This window comes from Epinephelus fuscoguttatus, linkage group LG1 (genome assembly GCF_011397635.1).
Source record: "Epinephelus fuscoguttatus linkage group LG1, E.fuscoguttatus.final_Chr_v1".
Classification (NCBI taxonomy): Eukaryota; Metazoa; Chordata; class Actinopteri; order Perciformes; family Serranidae; genus Epinephelus; species Epinephelus fuscoguttatus.
The window spans coordinates 29,374,653-29,391,890 of record NC_064752.1 but is presented as its reverse complement, the minus strand read 5'-3'; the positions used below and the strand labels follow the sequence as shown (position 1 = coordinate 29,391,890).

Below are 17,238 nucleotides of genomic sequence, written 5' to 3'. Positions count from 1 at the left end.
AAATTACACTGTTTTTAAAGGGGATCACCATCTAAATTCAGAATTCCAATATGTTACTTCCATGGCTCAGGAAAGTACAATCAATATATTTCTGAAGATGAGCTTCTCTTTCAAAGCCAGAAACCAGAGACTAATGCTGCATCCATTGCAAGTTGAAGCCAATAATAATATTCTGACTCCATATTCCCGACTTCGGATCTAAATGCGTCCCCGTGCATCTGCTCAGGAAAGTGTGGTCAGCTGTGGCAAACTGATATTTAAATGTCATGCTTCTGAGCTTAACAAGCAACCACAGAGGACCTACATCAAATATCATAGTGCCATTAATGAAGAGAAATAGTGAATAGTCAACGGTCTTGCCCGTATTTGGTCATTAAAATAACATACAACAGTTCAAAATCATGTAAAAGGGTGCCAACAACTAACAAATTAAACCACCACAGCCAACAGCATTAAGCTGTCAGGTGCATTCATTTAATGTGGATGTAGACAGAGATATGCTGAGATGCTAGCAGAGAGTGCCAGCAAGCACAAAGATGCTGAATGGAAACGGTTGCTACAACATTGTTACAGCACGTTTCACAACAAAAACAAAAATATGAAGTAATACAAATGATGAAAATGTAGTTTACCGTACAGTTCATTGTGTGTGATGTCATGTTGCTGTGACATCAGATGTGATTGTCTTGAAAACTCAGGCTAGAGGAATCTTGCTGAGTTTGAGTCGACGGATTTGTCTGACTATGAACAAGATAGATGTTGCTATCAAGGCTGTTCTAAATCGACATCTCCTCTATATCATCACGGTTTGTTTTACTTTGCTTTGCTCTGCTCTTAAAACTCCAGCAAAATAGATATGTTGTCATGGCTACACATCAGTGTGGATTTAAAATGCGCTAGGTTCAGGCAGGGACGTTGGTCCTTAGTGATTGGTTAGGTAAAATTAAATATCCCTCCCCAGAGATTATCAGTTAAAGTAGAGACAATGTCAGACTGAAGATGGAAACACAGTGTAAGTGCTCATTTAGTCTCTTTACATATGAAAATAGATCCGTTGTAAATGTCACTGACCATGTACTTTGAGGTGCTCTTTAGAATAGCATAGATACAGCCAATAGATGGCACAGGAGGGCAGAGTCAAAAGATTTACTCAACAACAAACGAGATGACGGTGGAGGAGGTCATGATAATGTACCATTTAATGGACGCAGCGCTGTGGACTGTGAGGCCATTAAATAAATTGCAGCATGTGGAGTGAGAATTCCTTTCACTATATTATAGATTGGTTCCATTCCACTTTTTTTTTAATGTTTTCATCATCTCCTACGACCGTATCTCACTTGAGCTACGCTACACCGCCCCAACGATCTCCGGTGGTAGAGCTCTGTTTTATCAATATTCTTAAGCTGCAAAAAATACGGACTATATGAACGGAGAGTACGGACAGAGGGCTCTGTCCGTGTCCATATACGTATTTTACGTTGGGCATAACTGAGCCCTATCAGGCAACTTGATGACATCGCAAATTTTGGTTTCAGTACTCTAGTTTTGGGATTTGGGAGACAGTTGTTCATGTCTACTAATATTTTTGAATCGTCTTAGACCAAAAGAAATAACATGCATGAATTCTAAAAATGGGTATAGTCCTCCTTTAAAGATGACATTACACTGGAGAATGAGCTGCGGTGTAACTGGACTCATTACAATCCTGTACATTCCTGTGATTCCTTGTGCTCTTAGGAAGGATTTCACTTTGCTGGCAACACCTGGCAGGCCTTTGCCCCTTTCTTTGCCCACAGTGCACACCCTTCCTAGAATAGAGAAGCTCTGGTCACCATCTGCATACATACCTAAAAGGCAAAATACCTCACACACACCTTGCAGCCAAAATAAATGGGTTATTCTGCAGCGATTGCCTGTCATGGAAACAGACCCATTATTCAGCTCTCAGCACAAACTGTATTGTCAGCTGCTCGCCAGCAGGTGAGGCTGTATGCATTCCTCCAACCCCAGCCCTGGTACACGTTTCTTTCACATTCATCACACTGAATAATTTGACTGGTTTCCATGGTATAATTCATATTCACTCCTGGTGCGCGGTGCTGAGCAAAATAATGAGACGTTAGTGCTTGGTGAGTATTCAGTTTATTCTGTAAAGATTCAGAAGTGTAGAAAGGATGATACAACAGTGCTTTATGATCAGACTATTTCATAAAAGTTTTTTTTTCTTTTAAGTGATCATTAACACCGTAAGTCCAGATTCCATTTATCTCAAACCAAAATAAATTTGTAACATTCGACACAAGTGCATACACTGCTGGTAGGAGATCAACCTCCAATTTCACTTTGGATGGTATAGCACCGTTCTTAGCTATTAGCAGCTTGACAAAGATGCAGCTTAATAGGATTCATGTAGTGACTGTATGTTTATATAAACACAAGAAAATTCAGAGGAGAGCAAAGATCTCCTCATTTGGCTCTCTAGCTAGCACAATATCTCACTCTGTCAGTGTCTAGGGATCAAATTGATAATTTTGCTTTTAAACAACATTTTGCCAGTAACAATATTTGATACAATTACAGCTTAAAGTTAAACATCTCCAAGTGTACAGAAAGCAGCACAAGATTTTTTCACAGATATAGACGAACAGTGACCATTGATGCACTGGCATGTTTTTTTTTCTTTCTTTTTTTTCAGGACAGCACAGTAGCTGGAAAGCAAGGTGATGGACAGACAGGTCATATAAACACATGGACAGAGCTGAGTAAGGCAACGTTAGCGTGACAGGCTTCTCTCTGTTCAGTTTGCAGGGCAGTGTAGTGTATTGATCTTGACGGAGCTGTCAATACCTTTACTGTGGGGCAGTGTGATTTTTAGCATTGCTGTCTTCATTAGTGCATTGTATATAGTCTCTTGCGTGTAGCTGAACTGCGAAGTGATCACCAACATTTATACAGATCTAAATAAACCATGTTTGATTGCATCTGGACTTACAGTGACTATAGAAGAGTAAATAGAATTGAAAAACCAAATAACGGAAAAAGTAAAATTCAAGGCAGTGCTGAAGTACTGGTTGCTAAAAAAGTAAAAAATATCACAAAGCCAACAATAACATTTCCTTGACACATCTTTTGTTTGTCCAGTCAGTACAAACCCTCTTTAGTGCAGTTTCAATCATATATATATATTTCTCCCTCTGACCCCAAAACAATATCTCTCGGCCCTATCCTATCCTATCTTCGCTCATTCAAGTCAGTTTTCCAGTCAGTGTGCGTCTTTTCTCGTTCTTTTCTTTGATCCCTCGTACTGACCTCATTGTGCACCCTCCCCACACAACCACAAAGAAGCATGAAAGGCTTAAACATCACAGGACTCAAAGGTGAGAAGTTCTTTCTTTTGACGATGGCAGGAAGTGATGGCAGATGGAAGAGGAGGAGGTGGAGGAGGAGGTGGAGGAGGAGGAGGAGGAGGAGGAGGAGGAGGGAGGGGTGGGGGGTATTCACAGTTACAGTCAGAGTCCAACGGTCCAGCTACAATCACATCTGCTGTCATTATGAACACTCTTTTTTAGACCACGGCCAGGGGAGCGAGCCAGCCTTTAAAACATCATGTTCCTCTGGCGAGATCGGGCTTGCTTCATCACACCTCCAGCAGCTCCATCCTCAGGCGATCCCTGTCAGCAACACACAAAAATGCAAAATGCAAAAATTGTGAAGACATGACTGGAAAGTTCCTGCTGTATTGCATGGCAGTTGCACAGGTGAGGTGCTTTTTTGGGGAGGGAGCATTGTGAAAAGATGCCTGTGTACGGGTTAACTTGCCTCTTGGAAATCCATCTCACCAAAGACAATTGTCATGATTTATTCACATATATTAGCATGCGCTCTCAATCTATAATTCAGCGGCCCAGACTCCTACTTATCTAAAAATAGCTTCTTAAACACAGACCTTTGATTGCCTGAATAAGCTACTCAGCGTGAGTACCTGTACACACTTCTCCTGCCTCCTTTTTACTGTACATCACGCAACGACGACTACAAACAGCAAGCTGTCATGCTTTCATCACTCCACCTGGCTTACATTGTTTTTGTTTTTTTGATTGATAAATAGCACTAAGCTTGTAAATTATCACAAGGCACTGTGAATGAGAAGTGTATCTCACGTCTTACTTTATCACACTTATGATTACAGTACCTGGCCTTATTGGCATCAGTCTGTTGTTCGATGAGTGACTGATTGGCCACTGGCTGCTGGTGGTCCTCCGCTCTCTCTGACCAGGGATCTTGCAGGACTCCCGGCTGGGCTGACTCATCAGCTCGGCCTCGCTCTCCGCTCCCCTCAGACCCCATCAGACCCAGCAGCGGTGAGTATGAATCCTGCCACACAACCCGCTGCCCTGAGTTCAGTTCTGCTTCTCCTTCAAGGTGCTTGTTCATGTCTTGCTCAACAAGTTTCCTTTTGGCTGCTGGAGAGTCTTTGGGTGACTCAACTTCAGCGTCTCCAACGTCCCTCCCTTCCTCTGGAGCAGTCGGTCGTTGATAGGTCTCCAGCCACTTCAGCTGCCCGTTCTTGTGGCTGTACCGGCTGTCGCTGAACCAGCGCACCACCTCTGACTTGGGAAGGCCAGTCTGGACGCTTAAGTCTTCATACTGCTGACTGCTGGGCCAGCGGGTGCTGGAAAAGACCTGTCGCAGGATATGCAGCTGCTGGGGGGTCTTATTGGCCCAAGGGGGTGGGAAAGACTGCTGAGAAGCACACACCTCAGCTAGGTCAGACCTATGTTCTTGATTTACAATCTCAGATGTGGTATCCGGTTCATTCATCTTCAGCCTCTTGAAGTTGATCTTGATGGGGTCGATTTTCAGCTCGGGGCAGCTTCTGTCCCCGGTAAACGGGTCCTCCTCCTTTATGAGCTGCTGTAAGATTGACATGCCTTTGATGGGAAAGTCCTTGTTGCATTTACCCTCATCTAAAATAGATGAGCTGCTTTTCGTAATGACAGTAGTGCTGGTGCTTTCGGTTGGGGATTTGCTGGCATGGTTCAGGTTAGGGACACTGTCATTACAGGTAGTACTGGGGTAATCATTGCTAATACTGCTGTTGTTGGTCTTGTAGATGCAGTTGATGTGTTCGTCATCAGGCTTTGCAGCGTGAGCCTCCTCCTGTGGACTGATGATGCCGCTGTTATGATTGTTACAGGTGACATTGGATTTGCTGGTGTTGTCGATGATCACTTGACCCTTGGTACTATTTGAACCTTCCAATCCAATTGGTAAACTGTTGCTTTTGACGTTTGGTTTCCCGTTGGTGTCAGCAACACAGTGCTCATCATTATTGCTAATGTTGGTAGAGCAAGTGGCAATGCTGTTGATGCTGTTGGTTGGGCTGCTGTTATGCACCGGTTTCCGGGTGACAGTCTCACCACCATTACTACTGCTGGAATAGCTGCTGATGCTGCTGCTACTACTGCAACTACTGCTGCTACTGCTGCTTCGACTGCTGCTGGTGCTACTGACACAACCACTGCTCCCAGCCATGTCTAGGCCGAGGCCATTGCTCTTGTCTGGCTCCACAGTGGGTTGAGTATTCTTGGTCAGTACCTGTGTTGTTCTGACTACAGATGGAAACTTTGGGGGAACGATTGGAGTAGAATACGAGACCCTAGTGACATGGGGGTTGGTTGACATGCTCGCCTGTGTGGCCATGACCCCGACAGGCCTGGGTTTCATACTGCCGTAGGGAACTTTGGCCATCTGAAAGTTTGGTCCTTTTGAGTCTGGATGGGCAGTGACAGTGTGGTGGGTTACAATGTGATTGACGTGCTGCTGTGTAGCGGGTTGCTTTTTAGGTGCGCCACCCTGGAACACTGTGTTGAACATCTTCCTCCTGGCCTCTTCAATCTCTTCAGGAGACCAGCTTATGCCCTGCTTGAGCCTTTGGGCAGTAAACCACAGTTTGATCTGCTCTTCGGGGAACTCTGAGACCACCGTTAGGTAGCAGAGTTCGGCTTTGGTCGGATAGGGGAACTTGCCAAAGGATGTCTTGAGAAAGCTGCTGGTGTCCATGGCGGCATCATAGGTGGGGATGCTGCTGAGAGGGATCATCACCTTTGGAAGGTCTTTATTGGAACCAGAGGACGGGGGGGAGTAAAGGGAGGGAGTGTGCTGGTGAAAGACTTGGTTGGACACTGTCGTCTTAATCACATGAGCGACAGTGGTCCTCGGCATAGCTGGGGCGCCAGAAACACTGAGAGCCCCGTTTTGGAGTTCAGGCACATTTTTCAGCATGCTGGGGTCTATATCCTTTCCAGTGTCTATCTTCCGTACCTCAACGGTGTGAGAAACCACAATCTTTTTGTGCTCACCCTTGGCTTTCATCATCTTTGCAATCGGTGTTTTGGTGAGGGAGATCCCAGATTCTCTGAAGTCTTCTCCGCTGTCTGTGAAGAGGCTTTGCTCAACTGTTGTTACTCCATCCCTGTTGTTGACAGTCAGGGAGGCAGTGACCAAGCCCTCCATTATCTTAGGGTGGGCGTTAGCATTATGCAGAGCCAGAGCCTCAAAGCGGACGACTGACACCCCACAGTTCAGGCAGTAGAAGGTGGGCTGGGCCCTGAAGTCTAAGTGGCAGTTGTGCATGTGATCCAAAAAGTAGTTTAGATCTCTGGACTCGAAACGGCACTTTGGACAGCTGTATGTACCTCCTTTCTGCATCTCGCTGCCACTTTCGGATTTGGAGGAGCTGTGAGAAAAGTGGCCAGACTCTTCTCCAGAGATGCTGAGTATGCTGTCTTCTGGGATTGTTGGTAGGAGTTCTGGTAGCGAGCCCAGTATGATTTCCTCACGCACATGTTTGGATTTGGATGGTATCATGCAGGGTACAGTGGATTTCCTCTTGCTGGCCATCGTGCAGCTTTGTGTAGATGGGAGAGTGAGTGATTGCTTGTCCGGTATGATGAGAACAGAGGGCGGGTGGAGAGTGGAGAGGGTTGAATGGAGTTTAGTGTCATGGACCAGCCACTATGATATCACAGTGTTGCTTCATGCCCTCTGCCACTTCAGGACTCCTGTCACATGGACGAGTTTAACAGCTCCCAGGGAACCTGTGAGGAGAGAGTACAAAAATGAGAGACGTGTGACTCTTTCAGCGCATCGTTAATTTGATAATTACAGAGAGAGAAATCACGCCTGAGCATTGTCAAAATGACAAATTAAAACATGTGTTATATGGATTGCAGATTTATAGTCTGGTGAAAACAAAAAGCATCTGAAATATTAATACATGACATATTATAGTAAGCAGGATGTAGAAGTAGCTAAAAGCCCCACACAGGGTAATAAGTGTAGGTGGAAATACTGTGTGGTAAGTATAGGTAGTATTTATCAGCAATTAGAGCACCAAAGTAAAAGAGTCTAGGGCTTTCCTTTTGAAAAATGGCTTTTGTATTATGCTCATAATAAAAAACTAAGGTTACATTAAATTACTGTACAGAAAGAGGTAAAGTGGACCCGCTCACTAGACACATTATTTAAAAAAAAAAAAAAGGCATCAGAGTTCATGGACAAAATAATTAATGCTTTTAAATTACACGTGGCTGATTTCCTAAATACTGAAAAATATTTCAACATTAAATGTATCAAGGAAATCTCCAAAGAAAAATAATAAAAAAATACTTGAGGGCACCACACACTCCTACACTCCCACACGCCTGTGAGTGGTCTGGTTATTTACTTGGATTTACAGACTCCTGTCTAGCTGTCGCTTTTTATGAATTCAGAAAAAAGAGCATGGTAATCGACAGAGACAGAAAAGACAGTCTAATTCACTGTTGCCATAGGTTCGGCTCTTCTAATTATTGATGTCCACAGATTTTTTTCATTAAAGCTTCATGATATTAACAAAACATGTCGTCAAAATGCTGGTTGGCACCGAGACTAAAGCTGAAGTTATTATCATATAAATGTGCTGTGTTTGAATCAGTGTTTGGATCTTTGTTGCCAGATGCCACCTGCCCCTCTCCAGGAAACAGTTAATATCACTAAATAAATATCGTCCACAGACTACGATGGGGATTTTGCACCTATTGAGTGGGATGCACTTCACCACTGCAAATTGATAGTGCTGGGTGTATCTAACCTTACCAGCTGTTCCACATTGTCTACAACAATCACAAATATGCAAAAATATGCACACAGGTATGTTTGTCTACAAAAAAACAATATTTGTTAAGCTTGTCTGGTAAGTATCAGTATTTTAAATGATGTGATTTTTTTTAGAGGTCGAATGGGGATTTTTAAATATATATATGTTCAAAATATGTCACATGCTGTAGGTCGTGCAGTCCTATTTGTCTTTGGTTTGATATTATAAATCAGACATGATATGAAGGTTAAGTGACTTTGTGGAGAGGGTGAGCATGGAGCTTGGATGGGAGCCATATGTTTTACATTGAATGTTACAGTGTACCTTCACAGCATAATGTAGTGTCAAGAGGGGAGAGCAGGTGACCAGTGTGTGTGTGTGTGTGTGTCCCAGCAGTCAGCCAACAACAGTACAGTTAAAGACCTGGAACATTCTCATAAGGTCTGAGAAGGTTACTGCAAACACATCTGAAGCCTTTTACAAGCTGCAGGTTCAAACCATTTCATCCTACACGTGTTCAACAAGCAGCATGGCGGCGCATGCATGCATACAAACACAATACACACATCACCGGGCGCACAAATCCATTAGCAAACCACATCCACAAGCCTTCGCTTCCAATAACACTGCAGTCATGAGGATGGATACGGATTGTCTCTGCAGACTTCGACATTTCTCCTCTTTTTCCTCTCCGCATTACCAAGGAAAAACACGCCTCTATTCTCTCACAAAGCCACAAATATTCACCAAAGTTTGTAGGACAAGACGATAGATGTGCTCCAGCCAGTGTTTCATTAGCGATACAGCTGGTTTTTATAGTCCTTTTAACACTGGAAAGCACAAAACATGTAAAACAAATGATGAGAGAAAAATATCAAAGTGGAGACGTAGCTCTGCACCCCCTGCCCTCTGCATGAACCTTTGACACACACACAGCCTCTGTATATCAATCTTTCTTTCTGAGACTGGAGAAGCATTGATGTGTGACATGCTGCTGAAAACTAGTCTCACCCCATTATCATCTATCCATATCACCCAGGCTTTACCTTCTGCAAGCTTATCATACTGGGAAAAACATCAGCTGCACAAATTTAACACCAAAAATCTGGGTCCTGGTGAAATCAAGCATTCCTCAACATCTTGTACTTTATTTTGTTGTCTATAAAGAAAACAATTTCTCATACTTTCAGCACATTTTCTTTTGTCACGCTGCGTTTGTACACAGTGAAAAGCACTTTCACAGACTTTAGTTTTACTGCATCCACGTGCATGTTCACCATGGCCGGCTGGTTGGTAAATAAAAGATGAACCTGTTCCAGAATTAAAACCCTCAAATGACTGCCCGACAGTACACACTGATCCCAGACAGACTGTGTCGTCCTCCTTGTATCTACCTCTTTTTTATTGCTACTGACGGCTGCTGTTTTCTGACTGAAAAAAAAAACTAAAACAAAACAAACAAACAACCAAAAAAAAAAAAAACTAGGTCACCAGCATCTTATGCAGTAATCCCGGTTCACTGCATCCAGACACGGGCATGTGCTGTATGTTTTGCCGGCGTGTCCTCTGACAGCACACTCGATTAACCCCTGTTGAGGACACGGCGTTCATTGAGTTTGTTCTGCGGAACGAGGGATTTAGAAGTCAGCTTTCACGCAGCAGAGGGACGTAGTCATGCACATCTGAAACATCTGTGTGAGAGATGTCACAATGCTATAGGACAAATCAGTGTTGGCTCAGTTTAGCTGTGATGAAGTGATTAATTCTGTTTGTCCCACAGACGGCACAGCGTATGTCAGGATGTTTCAGAAAATAAAGTGACAGAGAAGGTAACTCAGTCACGGTGGTGGCATGCAACTAGTGTAGAAGCCGCCCAGAAGGGACGCCGGTCTGTGACAACGAGACAGACGCTGGCCTAATACAGAAGCTCTCCCACCCCAGAAAAACACTGCACTTCCTGCATGAGAAAACCCAAGACAAGCCAAAAGTTGAGAAAGGTTACATAAAGAATCAGGTCACCTATCAAAAGAATGGGCTGCTTTATCTGGTGAGCGAGACGTGCGATCAGACACAAGACAAGGGCTTCCCAGACAGGGAGCCATTGAATAGTTCCCTCTGAAAAGCCAGGCCTTGTGTTTCAGCGTCGAGGTAGACAACGCTCAGACGATCACTGTCCCCAGTGTGTCGTATGTCCTCGCACTGGCACTGGATCTGTGGCACAGGGGGAGGAAACTCTTTTCATCTGAGCGGACCAGGGGAGTCGTATCTGAAGTGAGGGAAAGTGGCAGAGCTCTCAGACGTGCTTTCTGAACACCCACGCTCAGCGTAAGCAGAGGGGCCTTGTTCGCTGAACTAAAACCACGTCTGAACCATTCAACTTTTCAAAAACAAGCGTTTCAAAACAAATGGGATTAGGCTAGGTTTAAATTCTGATGGGATTTATACGTTCCGCCTCATTAAATAGCAGCTTTAAGATTTACAGGAGGGCCTCCCTTATGTGCTCTTACACTGTCATTTCCATAACAATATTATATTTACATCTCATTAATATTTAATTATATTCTTTATACTTTTACATGGCAAACAGCTGAGTGTGCTGCTCCCATTTCAGCAAACCAATTGAAGGAAAGCAGCATGTATTCCCTTTCATCACCTCATAAACTGCTGCAGTAATTACAATATTACAACAGGAAAAACATGCCCAATCTACAGCGAGCTGCTACCAGCGGAAAGGGAGGCGAGGCTGCAAAGTGGTTGCAAAACATTAAAATTTAATTCAAAACAGTCCACTGATTCAGACACTCCCAGATTGTTGGGTCACCTACAGTTGACATTAACAAACAGAGATTGGTGTTTTTGTTGTGCCACCTGTCACATGAATGAGAATGCGAAGGCTGGAGGAGGAAGAAGGACAAAGGAAGACAAAACTCAGACATTTGGGAGTGAAGTGAGAGGATGACTGATGATGATGACAGGCTCTGCTGTTTCAATATTCCTCCCCGCTGACACCTCGTAGGCACACATCTCTGCACACACTCCTCACACACTCCCTCCTCACCTCCGCAACATTTAGCACCTGCACCGTTCTGAAAAATCTTTCTCTTTGAAATGAATAACTGGCAAGGAGTCTCTTGATGCGACAGCCGCAGAAGAGCTTAAAAAAAAAAAGGCATAAATTCTCTCACTTGTGACAATATTTGTTTTGCGTGTAATTTGTTTTGACATTGATCCGCGGCTGTCTTGAGAGTCTGCTTCAAAAATCAGCCAAAAAATGACCTGGTGTCCGCTGGGGGTTGGGGCAGAGATGGGGAACTCCTGACAGATACATTTGAATGATCAAAAAATCTGTTTAGCGGGAACATTTTCTGCCAAATGTCCATTAAATAGATTAACGTCATGTGAGTGGATCAGCTGGACACCCAAATATAAGCCAGAGACAGAGAGCAATTACTGTCTTGCACAGAGAAGAGATTGGGAACAATGGCGCCTCATTTATAAGGGAAACGTGATCCAGCACTGGGAGCCTTTAGACGGCTGACTGTCGAATTGTGATTGTTCTGTTTCCTGCGTGTCTCCTGTGTCCATCATGCCGCCACGGTGGACTAATGTGGGCTTTTTATTGACAGTAAGGGTGGACAGGTTTCAGTTTGGGGACATCTTTGTGCGTGAATGGCACTGTACGCCTGCCAGCATGAATAAGTGTCGGGCTCTAGTGTTACGTGTGCTGAAAAACAATTCAGAGTCATCAGGGTCCTTAGCACAGTGCTAATACAGCACACCAGTCCAAGCCGTCTTCACTGGCTGTCCAGCTGAAGACACACCGTGGCTTCAGTGTGTAGTCTCCGTCTCTGCTGCGGGCTCTTCCTTTTTTTCTACGTGGGTGTGTTTGTGTGCGTATTAGTGTCTGAATGTCTGAGTTGCAGGTGTTGTCAGCCATCTCATTCTCCTCCTTCTCCTCCTCACACACACACACACACACACACACACACACACACACACACACACACACACACACACACACTCTCCCCCCTTACCTCCATGACTGCAGCCTCGTCCACTGGGAGACCGGTCGGTGGTGCCACTCATGTGTTAACATCGCCATGGCAACCCCTCTCTTCCCCTTGCCCACCACGCCACACACACAGCGGAGTCACTCGCCCACACCCACCAACCTCAAGACATACATACACACACACACACACACACTGAATTCCCTGGACTGCATCCGGTGCAGGACAAACTTAATCCACATGCTCTGCCAGCCATCTTTGAAAAGTCCATTCACGGGTCAGGTCTCTTTCAGATAACTTCGGGTGAGGTCCGCAACAACAACTTGGGTTTTTCTTTCTCAATCAGGTCATGGCGACGCGGCTCCACTGTTCTTATGTTTACGACAGTGGTGGATGAAAGAAATATCGCAGCGGTACGTGCTGCAAATGACCTCCTGTCAGTGTTATTGTCTTGCTAAATCCGTGCAGAGGCCTGGAGACTTAGGCGGTACAGTACATACCTACAGCACTCTGTCTGTCTGAGCATCTTTGTTGCATGGTCCTGTTTTGTGTTAGGGTGAGCGCTCACTGCTGAAATCTCACATTGTTCTCCGAACCCTTCTATCTGTGGCCCAGATGAATGACAGACAAATAAACCATGGTGCGCAGAGAAAAAAAAAATCTGAGTCATGCATCCTTTTAAATCACTTTTGATGAATAACTTCTTCAGTTCTGTAGCCAAGACTACAGGCATTCATTTGGCAACTTAAGAAGAAAAAGGAAGAAAGATGGCGGCGTACCGCACATTGTACTGTCCATCCTAAAATGGCTGACATCACAGCCTCCTATAACTGCCAAAGCCTTGCAAATGCCAGCTCCTGCTGACCAAACCTTTCTTGCATGGGACAGAGAAAGTGGCAGGGGCTCTTTCCCCACTAGCCCCAAGGTTTTTTCCCCCCTCTCAGAGCTTGAGCGTTTCTTTTGGTTGGAACTGTGCAAACATGCTGTTTTAGTGAGGCTTTTGAGCGGTCTGGGCTTCGATACGGCATTGGTCCGATGACAAAAGCAATACCAGAAAGGATGAAAGACCCAAATAAAAGTGAACCTGTATAGAACGCCGTCCTTTCTGGTGGGAGAAATAGGACTCAGCATTGTGGTTCGGAGAATTTTCTGTGAGGATCATGAGGTATGCCGCTATCATGAATGCTTGTTTGTACAAAAACGGCTGTAAAATAGATCTGGTTGGCATTAGATTAGATTCATTTTCTTCTCTAAACTCAAGGAATGTTATACACTCCATGTCAACTAAATCTGCAAATCATGACCATATGACCTTCCTCGGTATTCTCTGGCAGGGGATTCATTTTGAGCTGTGGGAGGCGCACAAAAACATAACATCTAGAGTGACTGTTGTTAGAAATCAGAACACCAAATCCTGAAAAGTACAGTATTCCAGGTATACGAGGGGCGGCATGTGCAGAGACGCTGTTTTGCTGAAGGGGAGTGGGCAGTCTTGGCCCACTACATTGTGTCTGTGTATACAAACACTCTGCTGTGGCCATAACGAAAACTGTGAGCTGTGCCTAATTGCAGGGAGTGAGGGATGAAAGGCAATATGCCTGGCCTCATTAGAGCAGTTCCGAGAAGGGAGATGGAAGACTGTTCCCAGGGATCCACAAAGGGAATTGACATTCCCCCAGTGTAAGCGTCCTGCTGGAGTGAAATCCTCCACACACACTGAACTCACCGGGCCAAGCTTGAACCCGATCTGCCGGATCCGCACAGCAAGAGCTCATTTACCTTTGTTTAGCCGGTCATCACACACGCCTGAAAATTAACTATCGGAGTGCACAAATAATGTCCACTGGACTCTACTCTACACTGGGAGTCACTCTCCACAGTCCAAACACCTACTCCCTCAGGAAAACCTCAGTGGCAGAAGTGTTGCGCAGTCATTTCCATGACCTACATTATATGTAACAAGCTTACATGGTTAAATAATTAAAATACGTTCCCAAAAATTGCCAGTGATTCATGCCTGTCTAGCTGGCTGCTGCGGGAATAATATGGGGTTGTCTCTTGTGTTATGGACACTGGACTCACACATGATCCACAGAGGCAACATTAGTCAGCACAGAGGTCCCTCCCCTAAAGGCAGAGGGAGACACATGGCATTCAAAGCTGGCTCAATATTTATCTCCAGATAGAAAATGTGACCGAACAGGAGCTGGTATTTTTAACACAATGCCTCACTGATAATCCACAGTTTGCAAAATATCTGCGTATTCCTGAAATGAGCAGCTCCTCTTACTGTACTGTATATGTTTCAGTGTGTGTGTGTGTGTGTGTGTGTGTGTGTGTGTTTGAGTGAGTAGGGCAGCAGCACATGTTGGCAGAAGGAAGAGGAGGAAATGAAAGAAAAAGAGTCCTGTGCATACAGGCCTACCTTTCTGCTCAGGCAAGAGGAAGAAATGTGTAGAGAGTGAGCGATCAATAGATGAAAATTGATACTTGGCGTGCAGTTTGAACATCTATGGACTCGGAGGCTTCTTATATCAGTCGATAAGCCTGCTATAGCACTGTGTTCAGAAGTCTTTTACAACTAAAAAGCACTCACACTCGCGGCACAGTGGGGAAATACAGCGCGTTGTGCAATAAAATAAGCAGATACGCCACATTGTATAGCGCGAGAGGGAGCGCAAATTCAGCCAGACGGAGGATCCGTTGTTGTAACTGTAACAAACTGACGAGTTAACCCGTTTCACTCCATTCACAAGGCTGTGGGGCAACACACTGCCTCGGAGCCTACTTGCCAAAGGCGATCTGGCACTCTATATAACCTTATGAATATTCCCAAAAATCCTCCACCCCCCTCCTCCACCTACTGTCGCCATTTTATACATTGGCGACTTCATATAAACTGCCTTGACTACAGCACCAGATGAAAATTCAATATTCAATAGCGAGGCTTAATTTCAGTAAACAACTTTGGAGATCGCATAATAATGAGAGGTATTCGCGTTTTGGAAGAGTAGGTGTGTCCTTACCTCAACAGTCGCTGGGAAAAATGGAATCCGACATTAATATATAAATGAATAATTTTGGATTAGCTCCGATCGTTGCGTTTTGAGAAGAAGAGGAGGCGAGCAGGGGGTGGGAGCTCTCCTCAAGTGAACCCGGTGAACTGGCGTGAACCCGTCAGTGACCACGGCAAGGTACATTACATTACATTACCTTTCCACCCCTCAGCCACACTGTATGGAGACGGCAAAACAACTATGGTCGGCGGTGCAGGACGAGGCAGCTCCAAAAAAATTATAGCGAGTGTATTTCCTATGAACACGTGATTCGGAGCGTCATCCAAAATCCAAAAGCCCTTTCATCTAAAATTTTGGAGAGGGGCGGGGATGAGATGGGGATGTGTGTGTTCGTGTGTGTGTGTGTGTGTGTGTGTGTGTGTGTGTGTGTGTGTGTGTGTAGAAGGGGGAGGAGGGGGGGTACGTATACTGAGCCCAGTGCACATTTGGGTATGTCGTTATAGGGGTAAGGCAGTGCTCTCACAGATTGGGTTATACATAGCTACAATGGCGCCGCGGAGCAGGCAGAGCAGATGGATTGTATTGTGTAAATTTGGGATTTAACAGGAGTTCAGTGATCTGCCGTTTCGGTGAGCTTCATCACCCAAAAGGTCCTCTTAATTAGGTCACATGTTTTTTCAATAGATGCCTGCCGTCTTTAGAAAAAAAAATCTCTTGATGGGCTACTATGAATATGAATCGTTGTGGGAATTGTCATTTAAAGCACAAGCCTATTAGCCCACCGGCTTAAAATAGACTTTTACGCACACGCGTAAAAGCGCTAGACCAATTTACGCAGATGTACAGTAAATCCATCCTAGTTGTTCATGTCCATATAGATAAACATAAGATGACATTTTCTGTTTATCTAATTACTAATCTTAGTTACGTATTATTGTGCAGAATAGGGGCTCTACGGCTGTGACCCTCTTGACCTTGTTGGCCTTCCGTGCGTAAAAGCGCGCTGAGAAAAGCGCAGTGGACTACAACAGGCACAAGCTTAAAATGAGGGTTTATCAGAAAAAAAGATAAATGGAGAACAAATGTTAAAATTTTTTAAGGATATTAAGAAAACATATCAACGAGAGAAGTGGAATATTGTTGTAATAGTACATAAATTGCATTATGTATGCTTAAAAAAGATTATAATGAACACTATATCTTTGCTTAGAATATTACTGTACTATGACAGATTTAAAAATGTGTACACTTGTCTATATGTGTAACAGCAAATGCAGCAAAAATACACCACCTTCAATTTCTGTTGTAAACTATGGACATATAGGGCTACTACAGGCCTCCATTATCCAGGAAACATGGATTTGCTCTTCCCTCCCAGTTTGTCCTGACTGGGTTCAGACGTTGCCTGTAGCTGTGGCTGTGTACAGTCAGGATAAACAAAGATTATCTATCAGGAAGATGAATCACTCAAAACACAAACCCAGCCCGAGGTTTCGGTCTGCAACAGCGAGGCGTGTAGTGGTGTGTATAACCCGGTAAGGATTCGAAAACGTGTATCACATATGACAGAATGTACTTTTTCTTGTGACAGTGATACATCTGTTATATAAGATGGTACTATGGTGATCAAGCGATGGACAGGATATCAGCAGTCATGGCTCATCACCATGTATTTGATGTTTTTACTTGTTAGCATGTTTGTAACCACACAGTCTTGCATTATGTTGGACTGTCTGTCAGATTCCTCTGCTTCTGTTGGCACAATCTCCTCTATTGCAGGTTTGCCTTTCTGTCCCAGTAGGCCTACGCTCAGCAGGACATTATCCCAGATGAATACTGATTAGAGCGTCCCAAGACAGTGCACAGAACATATTCTTCGTAATTATCCTCTAAATTATAAACCATGCTGGTGTGTTTAGGGTTGCAGGTTTACGGTTTATTTTCCATGGCTGCAAATTTAGGCAGAAGCTTGAGGTTGTGTTGCCTATTCCATTGAAAGGTCGACAAAGGTGTCACCAAATCAACTTGACAGATCTTCATTGATAAATTTAGACGGTCTGTAAACAGG

General features: G+C 44.3%; 1 protein-coding gene across 3 annotated transcripts; it reads right to left on the bottom strand.

Moving 5' to 3' along the window:
* Window positions 1-2,113: 2,113 nt before the first annotated feature.
* zhx3a (zinc fingers and homeoboxes 3a) lies at window positions 2,114-15,502 on the bottom strand. 3 transcript variants are annotated; one of them, XM_049572225.1, is made up of 3 exons: window positions 15,367-15,502; window positions 4,196-7,103; window positions 2,114-3,674 (listed from the first exon to the last, which is right to left on the bottom strand). In XM_049572225.1, the coding sequence occupies exons 2-3, from the start codon at window positions 6,904-6,906 to the stop codon at window positions 3,641-3,643; spliced, it is 2,745 nt and encodes a 914-aa protein (XP_049428182.1). In that variant the 5' UTR covers window positions 6,907-7,103; window positions 15,367-15,502; the 3' UTR covers window positions 2,114-3,640. The 3 variants fall into 3 exon arrangements, with proteins under 3 accessions (XP_049428182.1, XP_049428172.1, XP_049428190.1); XM_049572215.1 differs by having other exon boundaries at window positions 15,180-15,499; XM_049572233.1 differs by lacking the exon at window positions 15,367-15,502 and adding an exon at window positions 14,579-15,120.
* Between the last annotated feature and the right edge of the window lie 1,736 nt (window positions 15,503-17,238).